This window comes from Haliaeetus albicilla, chromosome 10 (genome assembly GCF_947461875.1).
Source record: "Haliaeetus albicilla chromosome 10, bHalAlb1.1, whole genome shotgun sequence".
Taxonomy (NCBI): Eukaryota; Metazoa; Chordata; class Aves; order Accipitriformes; family Accipitridae; genus Haliaeetus; species Haliaeetus albicilla.
Genome location: NC_091492.1, coordinates 20,530,301 through 20,541,667, shown reverse-complemented (window position 1 = coordinate 20,541,667; position 11,367 = coordinate 20,530,301). Strand labels below are relative to the sequence as shown.

At 37.3% G+C, this 11,367-nt stretch overlaps 1 protein-coding gene across 3 annotated transcripts in view; it reads right to left on the bottom strand.

Annotated features, from left to right (window-relative positions):
- Positions 1 to 11,367, bottom strand: part of SMPD3 (sphingomyelin phosphodiesterase 3) — a 125,303-nt gene that overhangs the window by 28,673 nt on the left and 85,263 nt on the right. For all 3 annotated transcript variants that reach the window (XM_069793718.1, XM_069793719.1, XM_069793717.1), the window contains one exon: positions 8,260 to 9,887. In XM_069793718.1, the coding sequence (XP_069649819.1) occupies positions 8,260 to 9,597 (1,338 nt within the window). In that variant the 5' untranslated portion in view covers positions 9,598 to 9,887. The remainder of the gene's footprint in view (positions 1 to 8,259; positions 9,888 to 11,367) is intronic.

Below are 11,367 nucleotides of genomic sequence, written 5' to 3'. Positions count from 1 at the left end.
TATTAAAAGATTTCATCTCTATGCCGTAGCACATTAGTACAAGCTGTTGGAAAGACCATGCTGATACTGTGCCATACTATGCAAAATTGTGTATATTCCTATAATTGTGTATTAAAAACTTGTCCTATGTGGACCAAGGAGTAGTATGTCCTCTAATTAGACTGGTATCAGGTAATAAACAGTGCTCATGAAAGAAATCAAGCCAACAGGGCTATGGCAGAAAGATTCTTGTTGACAAGAAAAAAAAAATGTAACGAGTAGCAATAGTTGAGATTTTAGAGCTAGAGTGAACGAAATAACTTTAAATTCAGTCACATTACTTGCTATCATGGGAATTTTCTGAGCTAACTGGAAAATCTTGCACATCTCATGTTTATCACATTCTAGTATAATATGTATACAAAGCTGCAAACATGACAAGTATCTTGTCTTTAACTGTTTATATTTACACACATCTGTCCCAGCAGTGCAAAACAGTTCTATTACATCTGGATGTCAAGAAAAGCATCAACAGATACTTCAAGCAAAAAACAGGGAAATGCTACCTAAATACCAGGGGTATTTCAATAGCAGCTTAAAAACCAGCTTCAAATATGTCATTGCTGTGTTAATACATCATCAGCTACTTGGAAGGAAATGTTCTTTAGGGTGTAAAAATTTGGGCCGTGCCATACATGAGAAATCTCACTCGATTAAAGAATCAAACTAGATTTTCAAAGACTGACCAATAATGCACAAAAACAAAAGGTTTGTTATGAGGGGAACTTTACCTTTAGTGACATTTTCTAGAAGCTTCACATTGCCAGGAGGTAGCCATTCAAAAAAATCCTAAATAAAGTAGACAGTTTCTTAAATGTGTACCCTCCAGTATGAATGGTTAGTATACATACACGTCCAAGCATATGCCATTGCCTCTTCCTTCATGGGAAGCAAATCCAGGTATGTAAACCAGAGAGAGCTAAAATTTTGGTGTGCTCCTGGAAAAACTGCTCCAGGGAGTTGATCACCCCACAATCTACATGCAGCCAATAAACCCAAAGCTGGGAAAGGTAAATAATCTGAATGCAACATTAAGACTCCTTCAGGGAGATGGGATGCCACACAGAATAGCTCTAGCTTCAGCCATTACAGTTTAATCACATCTTGGACTGTAAATGAGCAAAACCATTTGCTGCATCAGCTTAGTTGACCATGAAGGTGTCAATTTTGCCATTGGCATAAATATGAACTGTAGCAGTGATTCCTGCATTATTCTTCTGAAGAGGGTATGTCTCCAATGTATATAGCTCTACAGCAAACAAATTTATGGTCATGCCAAGAACCAAGCTAATGATGTTCATATTATGAAGAAAAACTAGCCAGGCTGAAAACCTCTCTCCTTAAAAACAAAAGCATGAACACTGCATTTGTAAAGAGCACCATCTAAGCAGGGGCCTCAAGTTACCGTTTGTCTTAGAAATAAAACACCCCAGACAGAGAATAAGAGCAGGACTACAGACTTCACAGTAGATGTAACACTGATTTACTCCCACAGAAATACTCATCTTACCATATGTAGCCAATATTGTTTAAGTTCAAAGGAAGCTCCATTAAAATACAGGAGCATGAGATTCAACTGAATTACTCCAAATAAAGCAACTGTATATGCACAAGTAGTGGTATCTCCACACACACACTCGTGGTTCAGACTTCCTGGGTTTGATGCTCTGAGACATGCTAGTGACAATACACTGTTTGTACCTCCCTTTTTCAACTACTGTGGGAATATCATTATAGACATCCCATGTAATTATAATGAGCAAACAATAGAGTGAGGAAGAGAAGAGAAAGAATGGAAAATAGAGTTTTTCTTTCTTTCCAGTACAACTTCTCTGTCATCTCCCAGATTATCAACCCCTTCTGGACATTTTTTTCCATTTGAGCAATTTTCCAAGACAAACAGGGGAGTTGGCACCAAGAAACTGATGGGAATAGGCAGTCAAACTATGTGCCCCAATCCTGTTACTGTTAAGAGAAGATGCCAAGGAAAACTTGCAACTACTCACATTCACAATTCAAGCATTCCTGTCCCACAGAGATTACTTAGATTAGCAGTAACTTCCAAGAAAGATGTATTTTATTCCTGTTCTTTGTAGTGGGTTTTTTTTTGTTAGCTTAGACATTGTGTAAAAAGATCTATCTTATTTTTAGTACTTTTGACAGCTCTGCCTTTTGCCTTCAGGGATATGTAGCAGCTTCTAAAGAAGATGCATTAGTTAAATTACTAATTTATTATTATAAATATATTATTTAAGCATATTGAATAAATTAAATAAGTTTAAAATGTTATAGAGGTCAGCTCAAAATTCTCTTTGGTGCTCTGCAATTCTTTCTAGCCACATTTGCACTTGATTATTTCAGAATCCTGTTTTTCCCCACCTGCCACGTGACAACAATTACTGTTCCATGAGCTCAGAGAATTAGTTATTTGGCAAAGCTTCATTAAGCTTATATGTGAGGGAAAGTGGCTGTAAATTGGTGCCATGAATGAAGGGCTCTTCCTCTTCTGAAGAGGATAAAGCCCACAACTCAACATTCTCTCAAACCTGTATTTCACTCTGCACAACAGTTTTAATTTGTTCCCATTAATGAAGGGGAAAAAGACTGTGATTAATAATATTAATTATATCAAAGTGAAGGAACATGGTACAGTGCCATGGTAGGGTCTTTGTTTTCTTTTTTAAAACAGTCTCAGTCAGTTTATTGGACTCGATCCAATTCCTGCATTAACATTTTAGAGCAGCAACTGAACATGGGGAAAATGTTTAGGTAACCCTCCTGACTTAAATGGCACAGCTTTAGAGTTACCTAAACAAATTCACGAACAGCACTAGACATTTCTTTTGTACATCTTGGGATAACTGCAGATACTGGACAACTGATGAAGGACAAGAAAATCTCACCACTGAAAGCTCTAGAGGATCTTTTACTGGGGTCAGAAACAGCCATTCCCCTTTTCTGTGTAATCCTTAGTTAAAAAAGCTCCCCTTCTGCATAGCAGAAGTTGCCCCTTCACTCTCAGCCACAACACACAAAAGTTGGCATGAGACAGGAAAGACAGCTTAAATTACCCAAGCAAAATGTATCTGCATCAGTAATACCAAAAAGGAGGATCAGAGAGGTTAATTCAGGGAACCCTCATTTTACCATACGAAGCAGGCACCTTGAGAGTAGCAAATAGTAAAAACTGTGCTTCAAAGCAGTTTTGCAATCAGAGCTACTGCTCCTTCTACCATCTGTTACCACTGTATCAGCTCTTTTGAAAACAAGTTCAGCTTTGCACATAAAGCAAAGGTTGCTAGGTTTCCTTTAAAGCAATGAATAATATGTTCTCTGCACAATTACTGTACTTCCTGAGAACAGCATTAATTTTCAGAGAATTTGAAAAGTTAATCTGTTAATAAGCTTAGGAATTAATATTAAACACAAGTTCTTTCAGAAATTTAGCAAAAACCGCAAGACATATTTTTTCCTTTTGATTTTAGAATACTATTAGCTGTTCAAACTACCCACTTCAGGCTGCAGTTTTGCTTTTGCTCTATGTTCACATACTGTGTTTTAAGCAATTCCTATTTTTTCTGAAGTTCTCTCTCTCAGCAGATGCCAAAAACCAGAAAAATTTCTTACTAAGAACAGTAGGAAGAACAGTCTTCTATGCAACATACTTCCGTATCTCCCAGTCTCAGTGGAAGGAAAACCACTCCAAAACCTCTCCTCAGTTAATAGCCATTTTGAGAATGATACCTCTTTCCTTCACCTCCCTCCCCTAAGTAAGTATTTACATGTCTTGTATGGCTTAGATTTACGTTACAGTTATAGCAATTTCAATTTAAGGGTAAGAGAGAGGCAAAATTTGTCAGCAGAAGTGACAGTCTTTATTAGATTGATACATCTGGAAATACATGGACAAGCTCTCCAATTCAGTAACTCACCAGGTCAAGTTTAGGATATTTTCTGGTTTTATTACGCTACTGTCCAAAACTTACACAGCATCCCTCAAAGACCGTGTAACTAAGGCTACATACTAACCCCTCTATCTAAAGATGAATGTTGACATTTTGAAACCTTCCAATTATCACAAACAGGTAATGCATTACACAATTTCTGCTCAGCACTCATTGATACCTTTTAAACTTGATTTGACTGCAAAATCATCATCCAATTTCTGAAACAGGTGTGTAGCTTAAAACTCCCTTTAAATTCGTCAAAACCACTGTGAATTAAAATTATGTATGTGTCAAACCAATAGCTGCAGAGTTAACTGAGAACACTGCAATCTGCATCATGTTATATACAGATACATATAAGTTAGCTTTTTAATCACCAGCACAGGACAGCATCTGTGTCAGTCTCTCTTCCCTCCTCTATCTGTAGCAGAGCAGCAGTAAGAGACAATTGGAGTTATAAAACCTACAAGCAGACTCAAGAGTTCTTTTCTTAGGCATTTTAAATTAATGTGAAATGTGATGCTAGAACAGAGAGTCATGGCAGAGCCTCTCAAGGGCCCAGACTGTCAAAGTATGAAAATGGATTGGCTGATTTATATATTTACCAACTTCTCCTCTGAGTCTTTAGTGGCAACTAGGAACAGTGGTTTAACACTTCAGACATGAAACTGTCACTTAGATGCAGGTGACATTTCCCCCCTTCTTATATGCTATTTTTTCTGTGACTGTGTCCCTCTTACGTCCCAATGAGACCCTCAGATTGGAGACAGAAACACTGCCAGAGTTTGAAGAGATCAAAGTGCTGAATGTTAATTAGTCCTCCAGTTATGGAGAAAATGGGCTTTATGCAATAACTACTCACAACTATGTCATCCTCATGCCTTCATCCTGACCTGGAAAGCATCAGCCTATACAAATGGAAGGACCAGCCTGTGATCTCTGTCAGGAAAATGCCAGCAGCAGCACCTTTTGTGGCAGACATCTTTAGGAAGAGAACAGATCAAGGCTAGCAAAATCCCTTTGCACAGGTCTCCCAATAGCTCTTAGGTAGCGTGGAGTCAGTAGCATGAAGCAGCGTTAAAAGCCTCTGTAATTTACTTCCAACTTCTTTCCTTGGTTGTGACGCCCCAGGTGTTAAGGCACAATCAAATCACTTTACCCTCCTGTGCTTTAGTTTCTCCTTCTACTAAGCTGATATTGACCTTTCTAATAATAACCTAATAATAATACTAATAACTGACTAATGACTAATAATAACCCTTGAGCTGTGCAAGTCTCTCAGTTAAAATAATTCTGTATGACTAAGGAAGTCTCTCAAATCCTTCCAAATCTCCACCTGAACTTTACAATCTAGATGGTGAAGGCAGGACAGGGAACAGGAGGGCAATGGAAAATCACTTCCTCTTCACTGGAAACAGAACCTACTCTGAAAGGAAGAAAATGTGTGAAACACTTGTACCTTGGCAGCAGGGATCTGTTTTGTAACACAACTCCCCCAAAACAGTTTTGCCTTTATGTTCAAAATAATTCAACATTCATTAAATGTTTAGTTCTGAGATCTTCAATTTATCTCCCTAGCAGTTACATTTGTAGTAAGGAGACAAACTGTACTCATTAAATGAGAAACACTTTCCTTCTCTGAACATTCTTCTGAATTTGGACGTTGGGTCTTTCCTGAGGTTCAGAAAGGTTTGAATAAAGGCTTCATCCTCCCAGTGAGGGGAAATATTAAGTGACTTTATCCACATTTTCAAAATATGCAAGTCTTCTCCCCTCACTTGCTTTTCACAACTTAAAAAAAAAAAACAAACAAAACAAAAACAAAAACCGACAAAAAAACCCAAAAGCAACATGGAGAGCAATCGCTCCTTTACTCGGAAATGGAAGCTATGCAAGGGGAACAGTCTTCATAAGTATACTTCCTAAACAAAACTCAATTGGTGTCTTTTCTACTTCAGAAATGGGAACACCAGGCTTTCCACAGGAGCCAGGAACTTAAAAACACAGAGTTTGCATAGGATTGAGAGACTTAACTCCATGCCACTACTGAATGGAAAGCACTTTGGAGACTCTTGTTCTACAAGGCTCTCTTACTATCTTTGAAACCACACCAAGATAAACTCTTAATGTAGGATTGGCTTGCATTATATACATATAAAATATTGTAAGAGCCAGTAAAAGAAGTATCTAAAAGCAGCGATAGAAGATGTCCATTTTGAATGGCAGAGTACTGGCTAGAATGACACCTTCCAACCACAGTTATGATACACTTTACTAGCTTGCTGCTATCCCAGTGTAAGACCTCGAGACTCCTTAAGTTAATGGATTTATTCTCACTAACTTCAAAAACACACCAGGCTTTTACTTACTGTAACTTCTGTCTTCAGACTTCACACACGCTCAGTTGCTGATTAAGCACCACATCAACAAAAACAACCTTCAAACCTACTTTGTTTCAAAGTAGGATCATTCCTACCTTCTTTTTTTTTTGTCAAAGAAAGAAAGGACCAATGATCAATTAATGTACAATTAAGACAGAAAGTAATTTCATATCAGGATAGGCTTAACTGGGAATGAAAAATATTTTAGGTATAAAGTACAGCATGTCAGAATGACACAGACATGAGGAAAAATGGTCTTGTAGCTGGGCCAGAATTCTGTCATATTTAAAAGAATGTAGTCATCTTCAAATCTTGATAATAATTGGTCCCTATTCCCTGCTCAACTGTAACATTATTTAACAACTCGAATCCATAATTAAGTTCATCATCCCAGTGGAATTTTGAAAAGAGGCTTAATTTTCTGCAAGAGAAATGGAGATGTTGCGGCCTGCCTAACAGGGTAGCAAAATCAATGACTCAGCAATGGGCAGCTGAAAGCAGATTTTTTTAATCTCTTAATCCCCAGTATACACGTATGTTGAAGGGTAGGTTTTGTGACCCTGGTAATATTTATACTGCACAACACATATATTAATTTTTTGCATGCAGCACTTTATGTGGAAAAAAAAACCTTTAGCTGTTTATAAACACATAAGAGTACAGTATAGAAAGTTTAAACCCAATTTTTAGAAACCTGTATTCAGCTATGGCTTTTGTTTATGTCAAATGTATATGAAACACTGAACCATTATCAGACTGCAAATTCTAATATCTGCTTTTTTTATGCAAGCCACAATACCAAAATTTTTTGCTTTGTTTACAAATTACAAACAGTGGGTACAAAACCCCTGCTGATCCTTATTAACTATCTGGATTCTAACAGTTATTAATGACTTGTTGAGGACTCATGAGCATATGTGCTAGAAAGTACATATAATTTGAGCACCTAATATATTTTCCTAGCATTAGGAAAGAAGTTTAGGTTTTAGTTAGTGAAACCGATTCCAAACTGTGACAAAATCACAAAATCTGAAGTCCAGTATTCTAGGAGATTTTCAGATCTGTCTAGGTTTTGGTCTACATATTTGCATCTCTGCACAAAGTTTTGGTTCTTGATTAATCACAAATTAGAAGAGCCTGCTTTCCAGTTTATGAAGAGCACAGCCAGATTCTCCTAAGAACTAAGCATGAACAGCCACTAGTCTTGGAAAAGCAAATCATTGCACGCAGACTTTCACTTTTGCTTTCCATGATTTACACACTTATAACCCCAGGCTTCCTGGGGTTCTCACTACCATTAGTTAAGTAAACTGTGTTAATAAAGTAAAAAAGTTTTGTGCTCCCCGGTGTCCCAGGCTGTTTGTTTGTTTACTCTTCTTCGCATCTCTCCTTAACAATCCTTTTGCAACCAAGACAGAGGGATACCCATACATTTCATCATTTCACTGCAATTCTTTCAGTTTTACTCTACTGGCATTTAGACTTTTGGTTGTCTTTTTATTCCCACATAAACACACAACATGCATAATAAGCTGGTTTCCAACACTAATGCCCATTGTACTATACTCGTGTTATGAAGCTTAGAATTTGTGCATTTTATTTAAGAGATTTCTATAAAAAAATAAACTAAAATTCATGAAAACTACTTCAAATTTTGACACTTCAAACTACAGTCAAGTTCTACCTCCAAAAGTCCCTCATTATTTCATGCACATCCATCACTTTAACACAGTATCTAGGCCACAAAACCTATATGTAGGTTATATCAGGTAATCTAGATCTGAATATTGCCTCTTTGAACTCTTAATAGAAATGACTGAGAGAAAATAACGTAACTTTATAGCTTGCCACATATATAGAGTCAATATTTATGGCTTCAAAAAGGCTCTTACCTTGAGAAACAAGGCTCCCTTGGAAGCCAAGGAGTCCGTTCCTCTTCCATTGGGGTAACAGTGATAGGCAGCATCCATAACAGGATAGCGGCTGGCAAAAAGTAGACCACTGTTCACAAACTTAAAGCTACAGCAGCCATGGCAACTGTAGACCCCAACATCGTAGACAATGTATTCAAAATAGTGATGAAGCTGCTCTTTCAATTTCTCTGCAGCTCTTTTGTCAAACACCTCCTGCAAACACAAAAAGTCCAAGTTGGCAGGGAAGAAAGCAGAGATCTCATGATCAAAGGTCTCATCTGTATGTTTCTTCTTCCGCACTGAAGTCTTCTTCATGATTGAAGCTTTGTAGAGAAGCTTGTTGTTGACAGTGCTTTGGTCCACTGTACCATCTCCAACGCGAACTTTAACTAAAGACTCTCGTGAGGCAGAGTAGCTATCTAAACTCCCAGAATCTCCTTCCTTCTGTTTGTGGTTAGGTGTTTTTGAGATCTCTGCATCACCTTCCAGTGAGGGTTCTGCTGGGCCACTGGCATGAGCCTGGCCATTGACGGTATCTGTTTCTGCGTCTGACATGTGGCCATTATCCTCTCCATTTATGCGGACAATACAAGAGTTTTCTTCTCCCTCATTTGGCTCTCCAGCTCCACCTTTATCTTCTCTACTATCCTCACTGTTGTTTGAGCCAGAATTGTCTCCTTTATACTCCATTGATGTTGTCCTTTTGATGCCAGCATTAACAGTACGATTTGTGCTATCTCCACCCTGGGGGGAGACCAAGCTGCTAAAACTTGCTGCGCTGATGGATGTGTTGGTAGGAGAGTCTATATATATTTTGATCTGTGGTCTGCTTGCCCCGTTTCGGATCCTCCGGCCAATCTCTTTAGCTCTAGCCTGTGTATTGAAAACATTATTAAATCTTGCCAGAGAATCTGGCAGCAGGCAAACATTGGCACTGCCAAAGCAGAAGCTTTTCCCGTTCCCTGCAGCCTTCCATTCAGTGAGCAGTGTGGCTCCATTAGCATGGTTCTTGTCTTCTAGTCTGGAGTAGATATATGGCCTTCTGGCTGACTGGAGTGGGGACCATAACAAGAAGCCAATCAGAGCAAAAGGAAGAGAGGCTACCAACAGTGCCAAGTAGATGGGAGTGGTAATAATGATGCAGAGTGCATGAAAATAGCATGGATCATCTGCTCTTTGACGTTTTTCATAGGTGGTTGGAACAAAGGAGGCCACAAGCCTATCTGCTAACCAGTAACATGGGAAAATCAGGCCCCAGGAAAAAGAATGCAGAACTGACAGAAAGCTGTTGGGAAATGGGGAAGTGTATAAAACCATTGCAACTTAATTGTGACAACACTTCAGGGCCTACTACATGATGTCACTGTGTCAAGCATCCATAAGAACACTGGGGAAGAAAGGGCTGGGGAAGAAATGTCCGATCAGGAGTTTGTTTTTTCCAGCAGGAGTCAATAACAAATCTTTAAGAGCACCATTTCACTGTGTTGCAGTAAAAATGAAACAAGGCCACCGTTTTCGTCTGGCTTTTTGGCATCTATATTTGTCAAAGGATGTCATTGTTCACTGGAGGCTGCCATAACGAAACACTCCGGAGGCAAAAAGGAAATCTGTAAAAACAAAAAGACACAAAACATATGTAACAGTTATTAAAAGTTTAAAGCAGATTTTCTCACACCAATTTTGCTTCACAGTCTAAATTACTTCCCTTTTTTTTGTTTAATTTAGCATTTTTGATAGTCTGTTAAAGGCTATGGATCTAGGGCAACTCCAACAACAAGGGACTGATATTTCGGCAAATGAAATCAGTACATTGATCATTTAATGCACATGACTAATGTTGCCATGAAACATTTCTGTTATGAATTTCAGGCCTTACATTGAGAAATATAGTTTGGAGTTTCTTTTCTTTTATAATCCATTCACACAAATATTTTATTTATATTACCTGTTTTCAGAACCTTGCAAATGGTGTTTAGCAGTTATGTCTAGGCTGCTCTAAAAGACTATTACATCTAGTATTTTATCACTGAAGTTAAATTTGCTTGAATTGCCAAAGTCCTTAAAAAAAAAAAAAAATGACGTGATGGAGGTACAATGATAAAGGCACCTTGTATTTAAGAGCAAAAACCATTTGTTTGCTATAAAATATTATTTGTTTTGCTGCGCTTTAAAACAAAATGGGTTGATTTAAATCAATTAAAATACTCTTCATATGGTTGAATATGGGTTCAAGTTTTTCATTTTGAGTTTATTAAAGCAGTAAGTCAAACTACTTTTCTTTAATATTTAGGTATTTAATACTCACTGTTTATTTCAAGCTGCAGTTCAATTTCATTCAGCTACAGCCCACAAAAACTCCTGATATGATTTCCTATTAAAGGTTTCTTACATATAGTGAACAATTAAGGAAAACATAAATTAATTATAATTAACATTATTGTTTTTAAATTCCAATTTTCAGCTTTGAAGGAAACAATACTAATTGAATATATCAAATAAGAAAAACAGTTTCACATCTTTCCTCTGAAGACAGATGATGTCCTTCAGAAGTTGTCTCACCAGTTGGGAAATTCTGACCTAAGGTATTTAGCAAATGTCATGATTAACCAAAACCATCAAATTGTTAGGGGCCTGATCTTATAAAAAAGCTTGGCAATATACATACAGCTTAATTTTTATTTATTTATTAAAGTAATTTAAGTCATCTTAACAACTTATAATAAATTGAGGTTTTAACACAGGTTTTGATAATATGAAATGTAAATTATTTTAAGAAAACAAGTACTCATATTAATCAAACTTTATCAACCTTGCGAATGGTATCACCAATGAATGCAATGTCATGCTCCATAAACTGAAACTGTGATGTTACCCAGCAAGAGGAGCAAAGCTAGATGATTGATGAAGGCAGAATTCCCATTTATAACGTTTCAAGTTTCAAACCTAGAATGTAAATAATATTAAGCAGCACTAGATAAAAACCATTCACCAAACAAGCAAAAGAGAGGATGTACACTGGACTATGCTCAAAACCCATGTTTATTTTTGACATCTTGGAGAGACAAAAATTACATAAGAATATCTATC